This window comes from Larus michahellis, chromosome 2 (genome assembly GCF_964199755.1).
Source record: "Larus michahellis chromosome 2, bLarMic1.1, whole genome shotgun sequence".
Lineage (NCBI taxonomy): Eukaryota > Metazoa > Chordata > Aves > Charadriiformes > Laridae > Larus > Larus michahellis.
The window spans coordinates 15,973,836-15,990,720 of NC_133897.1; the positions used below are offsets into that span (position 1 = coordinate 15,973,836).

The 16,885-nt window shown below is 39.8% G+C and overlaps 1 protein-coding gene across 26 annotated transcripts in view; it reads left to right on the forward strand.

The window, feature by feature from the left end:
* Positions 1-16,885, forward strand: part of PARD3 (par-3 family cell polarity regulator) — a 460,486-nt gene that overhangs the window by 271,219 nt on the left and 172,382 nt on the right. For all 26 annotated transcript variants that reach the window (XR_012585424.1, XR_012585425.1, XM_074574241.1 and 23 more), the window contains 2 exons: positions 7,740-7,928; positions 8,395-8,565. Coding sequence is in view for 24 of the 26 variants with exons in the window: in XM_074574241.1 (XP_074430342.1) it covers positions 7,740-7,928; positions 8,395-8,565 (360 nt within the window). In the remaining 2 variants the exon portion in view is untranslated. The remainder of the gene's footprint in view (positions 1-7,739; positions 7,929-8,394; positions 8,566-16,885) is intronic.

The window sequence follows — 16,885 nt, forward strand, 5'->3', positions numbered from 1 at the left end:
TGTGTCCCTCCACTGAGGTTCTCTAACAGGGTTGCCCCAGTGCCACTGTTGCACAGTGATGTGTGCACATTGTTATTCACCATTATTATACTTTTCCCTACATACCAGCCTTAGGTTATTTTGGATAGTAAGAGTTGATTGTGTTAAGGCATTTACAACTCAGACATCAGATATCAGACTGAAAGGGGCCACCAGGTCCTTTAGTGGGTCATCTGCTAGCACAGGCAGTGGGGTCATCAGGTTCTTTCAAACACTTGACCTAATTTGGGTAAGTGCATTGTTGCTTAAAATTACTGTTTAAACCTCTGAAAACTCATTTGTTACGTGCAAAGCTTGTTTTACTGCACTATTGGCTTTAAACTCTTGGTGTTGATATTTCCTTGCTATTAAGTCCAGGAAAAAAAGTGAGATGAAGTTGTTTGCCACGGTTGCCTGGAAGTCTGTATCAGGAGTAGGAGAAAGGCACAGGTCAGTCCCATTGCCCCGTAGGGGCATTGCCTTGTGTGGAACGTGTTTCTTGCCGTGGACTTCTACAAAGGCGTTATTTCCCTTTCAACTTTGTTTTTCTGTCTGGCTTTCCCAGACGCTCACTATCTGTTTCTTTAGTCTTTCGGGTCTTGTATAGCCACTGGGCCAGTGAGGGAAGTATAAAGATTTTTTGGGAGCTGTGTCATTAGTGTGTCGGGCATTGAAGTTTCCCTTGAACAGGGGATAGCGCAGAGAGCTGTAGCTTTATAGGCTTCTTTGGCAGAGCAGACACCTGCTGTGTATCTAATCCCTTGGTTTTTGCCGCTCTAGGGTAAGCATCTTGTAAAGAAATGGGGTTAGCATTACAAGCGCGTATATGTTTCAGAACATAGAGTAGGACCACAAAGTTTGAGTAGGAACAAGAGTTCGGAACAGGGTGTGTTGGCCTGAATAAGGCACAGTCATTATGGTAAAGGCAGCGGACTAGTCCCTGAGTGAAGTTCGGAGATGCATAACCAAGAAAATATTTTTAGCGGTCTGATCAGTTGATTTGAAACATAGAATCTCAAGTGCTTAAACCAGTTTCTACGACAGCCCAGATCAGAGTGTTAGCATTAGGGAGAATAATGTTAGCATAGACAAGCAATGGCCTTCTTACAGACATGAATAACAACCATGTGCATGTATTTAAACATGGGCTTTTGCAAAGCTTTGCTTTTCATACTAAATGAAAATCACATGCTGGAATTCTTGTGCTTTGGAAAACATCTAACTTTTTCCTAAACCATTTTTTAATCCATCAAAAGCATAAAACTGAAAACATTTTTGAATGTGGAATATGTTTTTTGATACTAAATTAAATCCTTAAAATGGACATAACTGGAAATGTAACGGGCCTGTTTTGTGGTGTTTTCATGAGCGTTTCTGTGTATAAATAAGTACCAAAGTTAATCCACATACAATATGCAAAAAACTTTTCCTTGATCGGATTAAAATTAAAGCAGGCCATATTTCCCATAAAATCTCAGAATTCAAATGTAGTTTTTGATATTTAGCAGCTGCTGTTTGATTTGAACAAGAGTGCAGTCTTTGCCAGATGTGACATATTAACTTAGCTAATATGAATAATGAGTCTCAGTGTATACGTGCAAATAAGATTCATTAGTGTTTATCTAACATATGGGAGATATTAAAATACTTAACCTAGGAAGAGTTAGAAAAAGAAAGCAAGCATAAGAGTTTTAGTTGTTGAGTTGGCTTAAGCCCTACATCATTTTATAACTAGGTAAGAAGACACTTAAGACCCTTATAACCTGTAATGCAACACATGATCATTTGATTTTATAAAAAAAAAGAGGGGAAAAAAAAAGATAAAAGGCCTTGTTGTTTTTCAGGAGGAAACCGGGTTGGAGTGTGCATGTCACGATTGGATCAGTAGGCAGGCTTTTCTCTGCTGGAGGTCCAGTTTTAAATCTGAATGAGTTGCTGTAGTTGTATTTCTGTAATGCCTACCCACGGCAGGATGCATCTCCTCCTCGGGAGAGGCCTCCACTGAAGCTGGAGAGGTGTGTTACGGGCCACCTACATTGCTCTGTTTTCAGTACCTCCAGCAGTAATACATCTACATTTTTATAAGTACTAAACATCACCCCCCACGAAACAGTTGTTGACCACGGATGTTGTTTTGCTTCCTTAGAGCTGCTCAATTTACGTGTTCTACATTTCCATATGTGATGGCATATGATAAAAGTGAGAGTTGTCAACTTTAGGTGTATCTCAGTTTAGAAGGTAGCCTGGTATGACAGTAATGTCACCCACCTAACTTGAAGGACAAAACAATTTGAGTCATCTTTGATGTCAAGAATGTTTTTGCAGAACAGCTAAGTGAAATCTCCTCTCTTGTGTATATCATGCATGTTTTAAAATAAGAATTCTACTTTGTTATACTGAGACAAATTTTATTGGTTTCCCGATGTATAGGAGTTATGATTTTTTAGTACCGCGGGTGCCTTGTGAGAAAGAATAATGAATTCTGTATTAAAATCTTCTACAGATTGAAAATATCCTGGGAAAGGCTGTGACGTTAGGTTGGAATTCCCCATTATTGGGACCGAATGACTAAACCTGGGATTTTGAAAATTCCAGACCTTTTACTTTTCTAGCCTGCACTTCCTAGACCTGGTGGGCTCGTAATGTCCATGGGACTTCAGACTCGTCTTTCAAGAACTTGAGATTTTCAGTCCGGACACATTTGAAAGAGAGAAGATGCATTTGTGAGGCAAAAGGCTGATAGATTAACAAAATAGTAATTAAACAGAGGCTAACGGGCTTAGGGCTGTGACGTTAGGAGGCTGGACGCAGCAGGATTTGGGGGCAGGTAAAGTGAATAGTGTAGATGGGGGGTAGGGTTTGTGCTGTGGTTACAGAATTTATCATGTGAACTTCATCATGGCATAAGAAGGGTGCATTTGTATACGTACATGCATGTGCGTGTGCGTACAGGAGCCCTGCAAATGTTTGTGTGTGTGTTATATACATAGCTTGGAAGTACAGGTTACCCTCTAAGAGTGGGGATACGGAGCTTTAGTAATTGCTTCTGTGAAAGACAGCAGGAGTGCACTGGATTTTTGCTGAGAGTCCCATGATTAACTTATTTCTTTCCCCTATACATAATCACAAAGTAACTTGCAGGCAGGTTTCAGCGACTTAATAGCTGCTGAGACGACAGCATGTCTAAGCTTGCAAGAGGATGAACTTCGCTGGAGAGAATGTGGCCGGATTTGTAGCTGCAGCGAGCCGCTTCGGAAACTTGTCCCAGCTTGATTGAAAATTGCTTCCCCCGTTAGGTGGGCGGAGGTTTTTCTTTGCTGTTGGGTTTCTTTTTTCAGCCATCTCATGCTGCTTACTCACCAGCTGAACCTGATGAGATTTTATAAAGGGAAGAAGTCCCAAGCAAGAAATTTCTTCATCGTATTTAAAACATAAAAGGATAAGGAGGAGATGCTGTTACTAACATGATGAAATAGACTTATTGCACTTTTAGTGTCAAGGTCCGTTTTAATGTTGTTTAGAAAATTAAATCATGTTTTATGATCAGATCAGAAATCAGTGTTATGTAGAAGAGAAAAATAATTTCCTCCTGTTTAACCAATGGCTTTTTTTTAAATCCCCTTGTGTATCAAAGCATGGCCATAAGTTTGCTCTAGTCAGGAAGTTTATCTTTAAGATATATTTATGTTGTATTTAACAAGTGAAGAACTTACCTCAAATGTCATTTAGTACAAATTGATACTAAGTATGAATTCGAAGCAAAAAAAAAGAAGTCACCTACATATTTTATCACCAATCGAATTTTTATTACAAATTACATACTTGAGCAGCTTCATTCATCCAGCTGAAGTCATTTCAGATGACCTTTTCCTCAGCAGACTCTGTCTGACCAGAATATTTTGCTGCTGTTAATTGTTTTGGACACAGTGTGTGAAAAGTCTTAAGGGAGTTAAATTTTGTTGTTCAGGGTTCATAGTACATAATTTGGCTTGCATGTTTACTGCTGGCCTGTCAAAGTATATGAAGGAATAAATTTCTCCCACAGATCAACTAATCATGAAAATAGTGTTGAGGTGTTTGATTGACATAGCGAAGCTGTTAATTTAGAGTATATCAAGATCAAATGGAAGTTATTGCAATTAGGAAGTGATTGTGTTCTCAGATGAAATTTTTAAATGCTGCATTTTAGATTTTTGTGCATTTTTATGCTGTCTCATGGATGTATTAGGGAATTTTTATGATTTGTTACATTTACATACTTAATGCTCGACACAATTTTAGCGCAAATTTTACTTTTTTGATTGGGGAGAGTCACTGTACATGCAATGTTTGTGTACTCTCTAAAGGGCTTTGGGGAACAAAGGATTCAGCCACTCTGAGGTTTTGTTGGGTTTTGTTGGGTTTTGTTTGTTTGTTTTTGTTTTTACGACTTTGGTTTAAAATACTATGGTATCCTGCTAAAATCTTCCTGCTTATTTCTGTAAGAACGGCTCCTTTATGACATGCTTAGACATTACTGATCACTATATAGTTCTGTTCCGAGGTTTGTATGTATAAAGTTGTATTCAATATATCATATGTAGTAAGACCTTCTTTGGTACCATGGTGTGGCACCAACTTTAGAGTCGGTACTTTCATATCCCTAGTCCATAGTCCTTGAATCTTAATGGTTCAGTTATTCTTGAAACCCACATTTTTCTCCTAAGTATTCTTAGGAAAAATTGTGGCATATCAGAAAGAAATGCTTGTTCTCTTTATCACTTTCTCTTTTTAAAATCTACATTCAAGCATATGGTACTGACAGATGACGTGCAGATTCTAGAGGGCAAAAGACTTCTCATGTCCCTAAAATTATGGACACAGGCATGGTGGTGAGGCAAGCTGGCTGAGTTGAAAAGACCTGTGGATACCCTGTGAAGTCCCTAAAGCAATTTAGCTTTAGCCCAGTAATGGTATTTTTTTCTTTGGATGAGTTGAGCAATTTTCTCATGGCTTCACTACTTCTGTTCTAGTGCTGAGGCTGCTGTTTCTCGTTTTTTCACATGCATGATCTGCTCACTCATGTGCAGCTGCTAAAGAGAAGTTTCTTCCAGGTTTGGGCGTTAAGTATCACCTCCACACTCAGGTGTCTGTAGCCCAATATTAGCACTAGATCTTTTCCCTATTTAAGCCTGTAGAAAACAAGCCAGCAGAAGACTCACATTAAGAATAGTGCTGAGCTGATAATGCCGCTCTTTGGTCTTGCTGAAGAGAAGTGGCGTAGAGGCCATTAGCCCGGTCCTTGGGGATGCTTACTGAGATGCTCTCTCCAGTTGACCCTTTGGCATATAGAAGTGCACCCAATGGGGACAGGCTGTGCCGGGAAGCAGTTTAGGTCTCTGCACTGGAAAGGAGCTGGCTGTGGATGAAGTTCTGGCATATTTTTAGAACAGCAGAAAATACATGGAGGGGAAGATTGATTGTAAATTTATGATAACAGTAGTAAAGAAAAATGCAGTAAACTTAAGTGCTTTGTTGGATTACCCATACATCCTGCCTTGGCTTTATCTCCCTTTTGGCTTGCCAGCTTTTATTCCTACTATTTATTAAGGAATAAAAGTGAGCAATGTTACAGAAAATAAAAGGTAACGTGCATGTGTCTCAAATTGTTTGATTCTGCAGCCACCTGACGAAAGATGCACCTCAAATGTATGCTGTAACTAGTGCTTTTGTGCCCCAAATGGGAAAATTAGGGTTGTAATTTTCCCCAAATTTGGCAAATATTTTTTCCATGGACACAGTGCACCTTTCCATTCCTGACAGCTAGCACAGATCATGCTGATTTACATGGCCAAGAGATGTATTTGGATAATGGAATTCATAAGCCAGCCAGTTTAGCTGTGGCACTTGGAATACAGAGTGTTGATTTTTATTTTTTTTTGTAATTGATGAAGCATTATGCTTTGTTATAAACAAAAGATGGTTAGAGACATGCAAATATTGTCTAATGCAAGGGAAAGGTCTGGTGAACACATTAAAGCTCATGCTTTTAACCAAGTGGGAAAAGACAGAGCTCCTGTTTTTCTTCCCTCGGCTGTTCTGGTTCTCTCAGCAGTCTGACTGCCTTCCCATGCGACATTTTCGCATTGCATTTCTAGGTCAGTGGTGACACAACTAGCATGCTTGTGCCCAAATTGATCATCTCAGTCTGCTGTACTCCACATGGCTTTCACATCCATCTTTGCTGTAGTCTGTGTTTGGATTTCAGAGGAGCCTGTCAGCTTTGCATTTCCTCAGGTCTTAAGAAACAGGGGTGGCTCAGCAGGCGCATGTTAACTTCTCATGTGTTTTGTCCTGCTCCAGGTATCTGGGAGTAGGAGAAAAATAGGAGTAGCCAGCTTTGCAAATAGATGAGAGTGACGTGGGAAAAGCTGGTATAAAATCAGCGTTAGTAAGGGAGGTGACACATTTCCTAAGGTAATGAAAAAAAATTGGCCAGATTAATTCTTCCAGAGAAGAACTTCGGACTGTTGGACATTACTGTGCACTTTCTGGCGGGCGTTCTCTTACTTTTTCTCCTTCATATGGGTGAAAAAATACAGCACAGTTGGGTTCGTGAGCATCTTTCTGGAGGCCAGACACTGTGCCCCCTGCAGAGAATTGCCTTTAAGGGCATGACTTTTTTCTTTAATTGATAAAGTTATAACCAAAAGTGGTTATAACCACTTTGTTATAACTGAAAGATGATCAGAGACAAGTGGATGATGTCTACTGCCAGGGACGGGGCTGGTGAACAGCTCATCCCTCCCATTCCTCCTTTCAGCAGCAGCCTCTTGAGTATAAGCAGAGCTCCTCAGGGCCTGGCCGTTTTCTTTCCTGGGTGCTGTGCCCATGCCTGCTGCCCCCACAAGTGCCATCACGCTGTGGGGACACCCCAGGGCCCCTGCTCCCAGCCTGCTGCCACCCCAGGTTCGTCGGGAGGCGAAGCGAGAGGCCGGTCTCCTGCACTTGCATGGCTTTCGGATGCGTGGAAGGGTGTCACTGAGCGACTCCCTGCCAGGGACGCTGGCAGGTCTGGGACTATAATTCCTGGTGTTCAAAGCCTGGGATTGTCCCAGTCAGGCTAAAACTGGGTGTGGAGGGCAGTGAAGAACCAAAGATGTGGGTAGGAGGACAGAGGTGAAAGGCAGAGCTGGGAAAGACGGGAAAATGATCACTCAGAGCTGGATTTGATGCTAAGCCTGGCAGTAGCTGTTGCAGATATCAGCTGTGTAATTTTCTGTTTTTCCTAACACAACGAGTTTGAACAAAATGAGGTGAGGTGAATAAGTAATTTTTGAATTTAATTTTCTTGCACTTAGTTTCTCTCCATGACTGCAAAGCTACCATAGATGATGATGATATTTTAAAAATTCTGTAGGTTTGCAAGTAAGACAATATTTCTGATACAGCTCTCTTTTGAGAGTGTGAGTTGGTGTTAATGGCACATTCAGTAATGACACACGATTCAATTATTTTACTAGACAGAGAAGCACTTAGACCCAAACATAAGATTTCTGAATCCAGGCATCAGCTGGAGGTGACTGAATATATACTATTTGTGCACGCTTCTTCAAATAATTACTGTGGAAAATATTGTGGCATTGTAGTTAAAAGCAGGTTTTTTTAATGCTAATAGCTGAGGGAAGAGAATTCCCTAAGAGAAATGCTCTTCTATAATCCCATGTTAATCTTCCTGACAGAAAGCAGAAGAAGAGGAGCTTGTCCTCACACCTGATGGCACCAGGGAATTCCTGACATTTGAAGTTCCACTGAATGACTCTGGATCAGCTGGACTTGGTGTGAGTGTCAAAGGTAACCGGTCAAAAGAAAACCATGCCGATTTAGGAATCTTCGTCAAGTCCATTATTAACGGTGGAGCAGCATCCAAGGTGAGAGGGAACATCTGTGTACCTTTGTTTTCCTCGGTTTTCCATAATAAGGCTGTTTTAAAAATAACCACAGATTCAAGAGGAATGAAATGGCTCTGTAACTAGCTTTTTCCAATTACACCATCAGAGGTAACATTTAGATTTCTACTCAGATTCACGTGTTTGTTTATCCCGGGATTTAAACGGCCTTTACAGATTCTCGGGAAGGATACGAGCAATCTCTGGTACAGTTCAATTAGTATGCTATTTGTGCAAAGAGGTTAAGATAATAGCTTGCAGTGCAAATCTGTAATTGGAGAAGACATTTACTACAATGGCTGCAGTGGAAGCTATTATACCTGTGTTCATTTGGCCATAAAGTACTAAGACTAAGCACAGTTGTTTGGGTTTTTTTTCTTTTGGTCCAGCAGACTAAACTTCTTTTGTGTGTTTTTTATGTAACTAGCTATAATCTTTCCTTTTCCAGGATGGCAGGCTTCGGGTGAACGATCAACTAATAGCGGTAAATGGAGAATCGTTATTGGGCAAAACAAATCAAGACGCTATGGAAACTTTAAGGAGGTCCATGTCCACTGAAGGAAACAAACGGGGAATGATTCAGCTTATTGTGGCGAGGCGAATAAGTAAATGCAATGAGGTAATACGCTTTTGATATCAAAACTCTGAGTTTTTACTTCTAACGTATTTGTGTTTTAGGAGATGTCACGTTTCCTCTGAGACCTGGAAAATAATATCTGAGAAGCTAAAGAGAGAGAATTACAAAATGATCCGAATTTCAGTGTTAGACATGCTAACCTTATTACCAATCAATAAAGTTTTTCTTTTGAGTATTTTCATCAATGAATAACAGGAAACAGTGAATAAAACTATATTGATTTTGTAATTGGATCCCACTGTTTACGTGATTTTTGTTCTTTGGAGATTTTTATGTAGGTCTATTGAGTCTTTCATTTATAGACTTAGTGTTAACTGACTTGCTTCTTTGTCACTTTCATTTTTTTTAATTAAGAGTAGAGCTCTTAAATTTCATTATTGTATTTTATCTGAGCAATTAAAAGTTCCATGTAAAGATTCTGGAAAACTTCATGCAAATAATTCTGTTATTTTGGATTTTAAATATGTTGTGTCTTGGCCTTCATTGCAGGGAAGTATAAAATACTGAATTTAGGGTGACATGGTGATTCTTTTTCTGATATTATTTGCAGCTTCTGTCTCCTCCATTGGAGTGTTAATGTGTTGATGTTTTGAAACATTTTCATGATTTCTAATAGTTTATCTTCTAGATTAATGTAAACAATACTATATAGCAGAAATATGTGGGCATATGACGCTGAGAAGGACTGCAGATGCTGTGGAGGATTGAATTAGACTTCAAAATGATTTTGACAAATTGGAGAAATGCACTGAGTTAAAGAGGGTGCAGCTGAATGGTGGGTCGGGGAAGCATCTGTTCTTAAGACATCTAAAAGTCATTCTTTCATTCTTGTTAACACCGGTAAGGTCTTATCAGAGATGTTATTTCTTGAGCATCATGCTTCAAAAATGATGTGCACAAATTGGTTTAGTACTGCTGATCTTGCCTAGGGGGAAAGGGAATGGTTTATTTCTTAATGCATAAAATTGATCTTAAAAAAATTCCAGTTTATAGCGTATTATAAAATCACGTTTGAAAAGACACTAGTCTCTCTAAAAGTATTAAGCTCCTCTTGATTAACTTCTTATACACAGCTTTAATACGCATACACACATTTATATATACACGCCGCTAGAGAGCCATCCGGGATGCACACAGTTTCTCACTTGGCGGTGAAGGAATTCTGACCGTTTTATATTTGGCAACGTCCTGTTCAAGCCATAATTCTGAACTCGGACTCCAGAGGGCACAGACTACCCTTTGGAGACTGTTTATTATTCCTACTCAATTTCAGATGTGTTTTATATGTTACTACATAGAAAGGATGAAATATTTTAGACTATTTCTGTGTTTAGTATATAGTTATTATTTTTTTTCCCAAAAAGGATATGGAAGATGTTCACTCCTCTCTTAGTGAAAGTCTTCTATAACAGATGTACCAACACAGCGTTTATAAACATGATAGAACAAATCCAGCAATGGATTTAAATCCAATAGATTTTTTTGCTCACTCAAGTTAAGAATAGTTTGGCGCCCTACATCTGTTTAGCATTCACTAATTTATTTTGCAGAAATCACATGGCAAAAATGCCACAGCTGAGTCTACATTATATGTGCCCCAAGATGAAAGAACTGGTGATAGAACCAGATTTAGATACACTGAAATGTAGCTGTAGAGGGAGCAGGATGGGCCGCCTCTACCATTTTTTGTGGATTTTCCAGCTCCTCAATGAGCTAGTGAGATGAGCTGTAATAATTTGGGAAAGTGATGATATGCAATTATTGGTGTAGTGATCATCTATGCAAAATAATTTTTGTAACTATTTTTTCTCATGAATTCTTACTTTCATCACATTAATTCAAAGGAAATAACGATGTCAATACTGTTTGCATATTTTAGTAGGATGAAAGCACGACTTGCATGGACATAAAGCTATTTACCTGCTGAGCTGGCATTATTCAAGAAGCCGGTTTTCTGAAAGTCTTGCAATGTCCGTACTTCAATACAATGAAAAGTGGAGAGAGAGGGTTTTTTCTTGGCATTTTGCAATTAAACCCTAGTTCTTTGTTCAAGAATTGGACGGATTTAAACTGTAGATATTATTAATCAGATATAATACCGATGAGCTGTGATAATATTACTTATGTATTGTGTAGACATGGCGCTTAGGGACATGGTTTAGTGGTGGACTTTGCAGGTTTATGCTTGGACTGCAATGATGGTTGGACATACTGGGGTATGGTTGAACTTGATGATCTTAAGAGTCTTTTCCAGCCTCAATGATTCTATAAATACCATATATGAGTGTGGTATTCAGCCAGCTTAGCCCCTAAGTAATGAATGTATGGACTGAGACCCAGCTGGAGAGCAGCACTGCGTGACTGAGCGTCACGGTGATGTTCACTTTCCCATGGAGCATCAGGTACTGGCCATAACTGGCAGCCTCAGCTATATTATGCTTAATTCGGCAACTTAGATCACTTACATGCAGTGGCACACAAGCTGTCCCCTTAGAATATTCCTGTAGCTGCCACCATCCCAGTATAAAGGCTCAGCAAAGATTTTTTTAGTATTACAACAAAAAATAAATGACATCTGACTGGCAGCAAATTCAGGAGCTTGGAGATTAGAAGTAAAAGCATCAGAAGGGCAGAGCCTGTCTTGGTAAATCACACCTTTTACCAGCGTGTTCCTCAAAAATAGTGTTTTACTGCTTTCTGTTAAAGACAAAAAGAAATATTGACCTGTTGAGAAAGTATTTCCCTGGTGTTTTCTATGCTTTTCTTTCTCTTTTGTTTCTCCAAAAGTGTCACCATAAAATACCAACAGCAACAAAAAATATCCTGTTCAACTGATTTCTTCCCTGTGTTGATTCAGCATCGTATATGCCCACTGTATGGACAAAAATATAACTTATACTCTTGTTAGTCTTGCAGAACTACAGTTAAGTGGAACGAGCTTGATTATATTCCCATTTGTGCATTGCCAACAGCGGTGTTCATTCCTCTCCATTCCAGTGGTGTGGTCAGTCCTGGGATTCCCTACCATGCCACAGTGCAGAAGTGTCTCAGAAGGGGAATCTGTACAAGTGGTGATAACGCCAATGCAAAAAAGAATTATGCTCAGCTACTGGATGATAAAAACATTTGCTGTCTGGCTGTTAAAAAAAGCAACAGCAAAAAGAACAAACAGCCCAAGCCTTTGTGGCTTTTTTTCCTGGCTTCAAGTCCAGTAATCATTTTGCATTTGCAAAATCAAGCTGAGTTCTTTTGAGATAGATAGGCAACCCAGTCTGCTTTTTTCTTTGGTAAAATTGAGTTTGAATTGGATTTTAAGAAAGTTAGCAGTATGAATACTGTTCTTTTGGTTTTAGTATTCATTTTCATAATCAGCCCTAAGAATTGCAGGAGGGAGCAGAATTCACTTGCCAGCACGGTTCTGCAGAGTGCCATTTCTCTGTGTTTCATTTCAGACCAGAATTTTCATGTGCACTCTGTATTTTGGTTGCTGTCTAGAAGAGAGGACGGCTCAGCTGGCTTTAGAGAAGTGGGGACAGTTGCTTCCGACCTGCTGCAGAGGAGCTTTTTCTTTGTCAGAAAGCTTTCTTAAGGTTCAAAAGTCAAAGTCTACTTAACTGGAGCATGAAACCTTTTCATGCTTCAAACTTTGTAAAGTGACCTCTGATATTCCTTTTTCATGCCAGCGTTATTCTCGTACAGCTTCAGCAGTTCTCGTGTTATAGCCTAAGCCTCCAAAGCAATTATAGTAACAATAAAAATGTACATAAACACCGTAAGAGTATTATCTGTAAACTCAAAAGAGACCACAAACTTCCCAGAAGGTAAAAAGCATTTTTATGCTGTTGTGGTTTTTCTGAACTGGAGTAGCCTGTAGAAAGAATGTTCATTGACTCACCAGGAGATAGAATATAAATCCATCCAGGTTTTCAAGTGAATTATCTTGTAGTAAATATTGATATAAGCATGGAGCGAGTGGTAGTTATGAATGAACTCCAAGCCAAAACTGTGTATCTGAGTTTTTCTCCTGTTTGCATTACGTCTGCACGGAGTACAGTAATATAGTTAACTCTGTAAGCTGTACTATTACAAACCTTGCAAAGCTTTGTTTAATATTTCCGCCACTCCAGACAAAAATCACACAGGGAATAGTTGATGGATGCTGTTAGATTAGTGTAACAAAAACATTTAGTTTGGGATTTGGATATATCTAAGTTTCTCTCTCCCCTCCAATCCCCCTTTCAAAAAAGTTAAATAGCTGTTCAAACCTATGTTTTCAACTTTCAGCCTTGCCCTCTGTGATCAGCATTGTGTGTTGATTCCTCAAGTTTCCTTTAAAAAGACAGAAAGACTTTTAAGGTACACTTCCGAAGTTGTGCAGAGAGTGGCAAAAATGGGAAGAATAACAATAGTAGTGACTTGATATTCATATGCAGACAGTATTTAACACCTCAGTTTCAGAAGACATGGCCATCAGCTTTTTGGATCTTTAAGTTGGGGCTGACATTTTTTTAATTAGCAAGGAGGCTAAGATTTAAGGAGAAACACTGGAGCTCCTTGCGCCGTGTTCTGTTCATTAGTGATATTATTATGATTAGCCTTTATGGGCAAACAGCTGCTGGCTGCGTGGCCCTGACGCGTGCACAGCGCTTAGGCGTGACTGCCAGGCAGATCCCTGCAGCTGGCGGCAGTATGTGCTGATTCAAGAAAATAAAGGTAATTGTTACTTTTGGAATCCTGCTCTTTTCAGTCCTGCAACCTGGACAGCTTAGAGGCACAGATTGCTCATCTGCACTGTGTTCATGTCACACACAGGCAGCACTTGTCTGCCATTAAGAGAGAGAGCGTCACCATTTTCCTCGAAATGAGAGATTTTGAGGTTGGTTGGTTTTTTTTCATATCTCCATTTTTTGACAGAATTAATGTCTTGCCAAACCTGCCTGAAAAAAAAGGTTTGCAAGTGATTTGCAGACCCCCAGGTTTCTTTCTGCGTGCCTGTTCATTTTTGCTCCAGTTGCTGAGTTGAAATCGGAGCATACCGTGAAGCAGAGAAAAAGTCGTGAAGCCAAACCATATAAGGACCTCAGCAACTGTTTACATAAATCGACTGGCAGACAGATCAGTGAGAGAGACTTTCCAAATGAGTGGTTTCATTATAAAAGAAAGGAAGCAAGCAAACACCTATTTTTTTTCTGGTGTGCGTGGAAGTATAAAACATTCAGCGTCATTTTCCCTGCATGCATTACCTAGTTACCTACTTTGAAATTGGTATGACAGGTTTGGTTTTTGTCTTTTCTTGCTAGATTAGTTTTGTGGCAACCTTCTGGAGTTCATTTAACTGTGGAAAAGACTTCAGTATCTTCTCCAAACCCGGTGATTTCACTGTTCACCCCCGCTCTAAGTCATTGATAAAGCTGCTCATCAGCCTAACCTCTGCCCAGCCCTCATCTCTGGGGGAACCTACAGCTGACTCTTCTCCACCCTGAAGATTGATCTTTGTTTCCAATCCTTTAGCCAGATTTCAATCCAGAAAATGAAAACTTAGTTTCCTTAACGCCTTTGATATGAAGGTAAAGGCTTTTTGAAAATGTAAATATGCCACATCCAATTCATTGCCTGAGAGCTTGGAGAGCTTACTGGCACTTTGTGCAACTCCAGCATCCCAGTGAGGCGGGATTGCCCCATGGATGTCTGCCTTTCTCATGAACCCACGTCCATCATGCTCAGTGATCTTACTCTTTTGTGTAGATGCCACCATTTTATCCAGAAGGACGTCTGTATTTCCCAAGGTCCTCTCTAGATATACAGGCAACCACCAGTCCTCTGGCACCACGGCCATTCATAGCAGTATGTTGAACGTTTTGGCCAGCAGTTACGCAATTTCATAGTTGGGTTCCTTCAGGGCTTTTGGGAGAATGCCATCCAACCTGGGTGACACGTTTACTTCTCACCTACCCATTTGGTCTAATGCTCCTGTGTATTTTCTTCTGGCTGATCTCGCCCCTCTCCTTATTTGCTACAAAGAACGGGGTCAGGTGTGGAAATCCCTCCCTCCCCACCGATGTCTTTAGCAATAAAGACTGACACAAAGAAATGATTGAGCTGCTGTACTGCAGACTTGTCCCTCAGGAACCCTTTCACTCTTGCCATCAAGGAATCCAACTGATTCCCTGTGTACCCTCCTATGTCTGATGTCCGTAGTGAACATTTTACCTTCCGTCTAAGCATCCTCTGAAGGGTGCTGCTTAAATTCTTCCTTCTTTCTCTCAATTTCTTGGGCTATATTGTTTGGGTTTTTTTTTTAATTGTGGCACGTTTTACCTGAGCTTCTAATACAGGACTTGTTAATATCCTTTTAGGCCTCTGTTGGTCTTTTTGGTGCATGATTTTCAGTGTCTTTAGGTAAACGTCTTAATAGTAAACATCTCAAATATTTTAAGAAGTTATTGGGAAAGTATGTACATGGGTTTCTGTTTTGTAGTATCTTATATCTTCTGTTCTGCCCTCCTGCCAGCCCCAGTTTATTCTGACTTACTTTTTTTCCCCTTTATCTGTTTTCTGTCCTTGGTATCAACTTACAAGCTCGATCTTTGTCCAGGTTCCTCCTTATACCCCACAACCTACCATCTTAACTATATTTTGCAGAGCTGTGTGGGTTCCTTCCCACCATTACGAAAGCATTTTTTGTCTTCTGGTTGTCTTTTAACATTGTCAGAACAAGACTTTCTTAGAAACACTGTGCTAATTTTACATTTACTAGTGCAAAATTGTGCATGCAAGTCAAACCTGACCCTTTTACTGGCTATTTACCTACACTTTTGCGTCTTGCAATGTCTGTCCCTAAAGCAGGATCCCAACTTGGGTGGTAAGAAAGAAAACCGTATTTAGTATGGGTAGCAATATTGTAAAAGTATCTCTGTTGAAAAAGGAAGCTGAAGCATTTTGGACATCTTAGCCACAGTACACAGATAAGAAAGGAAAAAGAAAGCCTGGAGAATAATTCCAGAAGAAAGAGCTTCAATACCCTGGATGCAGTGTAATATATAGCACATTTGTATACTGACTTCTTTAAAATCCATAGTGCTTGCATGCCAGTATTTGGATAATTTACTTTCTGAAGGAAAAAGGGAGTCTGATGGTTGTTTCTTTTAAAAAAAAAAAAAAAAAGTAGTTTGTTTATGCTTTGAATATTTTGGCAATGTTCTTGTGCATAAACTTTTTTAATATTTATGTGCATAACTTCAGATAGAATGGATGGTGGTGTTTAAGTAAAAAGGACCGCATTAGTTGTCCTTTTATCATCTAGATAAGCAGCAGCTGGTCTAGTTAGTACAGACAGTGCTTTAGCAAACAGCTGGTTCTTATCTGAATGACAAAGGGCCAGGGTAGAGACCTTTTTTATTTAAAAAAAAATAAAAAAATCTTGTTTCTATTTTTATTTTAAGAGAGTGGAGAGAAAAGGAGCTACAGGCAATCTGTAGCATGTGAGGGTTTATTGCATTTTTACGAATATGATCATTTATTATAGATCAGTGCTAGGAGCCAGAGAAGTCTCTCTCTTCAGCGTGGAGAAGAGAAGGCTCGGGGGGATCTTACCAGGGTCTATAAATACCTGATGGGGGGAATAAAGAAGACCAATCCAGACTCTTCTCAGGGCTCTGCCTAGTGCCAGGACAAGAAGCAAGAGGCACAAACTGAAATGCAAGAAATTTCTTTAAATACAAGAAAAAAATTTTCTTCTGAGAGGGTGGTCAACCACTGGCCCAGGTTGCCCAGAGAGGTCGTGGAGTCTCTGTCCTTGGACGTATTCAAAACTCAACTGGACAAGGCACTGGGCAACCTGCTCTTGCTGACCTTGCTTTGAGCAAGAGGTTGGACTAGATGATCTCCAGTGATTCTGTCCAGCCTCAATTGGTCCGTGACTCTGAACTGTCCCACCAAGAAATGCTCCTGCTAGGGGCAGGTACTTATACAAAGTGTGGGGGCCAGTTGCTGCCTAGCCTGCTTTCCTTGCCAGGCCCTTAATGAAGGGCAGGAATTCGTACATCTTTGTTTATGTTGCCTACTCTTTATCAGTTAATCAAATTAAATTATACCAGATAGCACTGATATCAGCTAAGGGAAGGAACTGGAATGTGTAATTCAAGCTTTCCATTAGAATTGCATCAGGAAGAACAAGTCTTTATTTGAACTGCAGTCTTGCTTTGGACTGTCGATCTCTTTATCTTGCCTACAGCACAGTTTCCAAATTAAATGTATTTTTTTCTTACACAAACTTTCTGTTAACAATGTAAGGAAAATACTT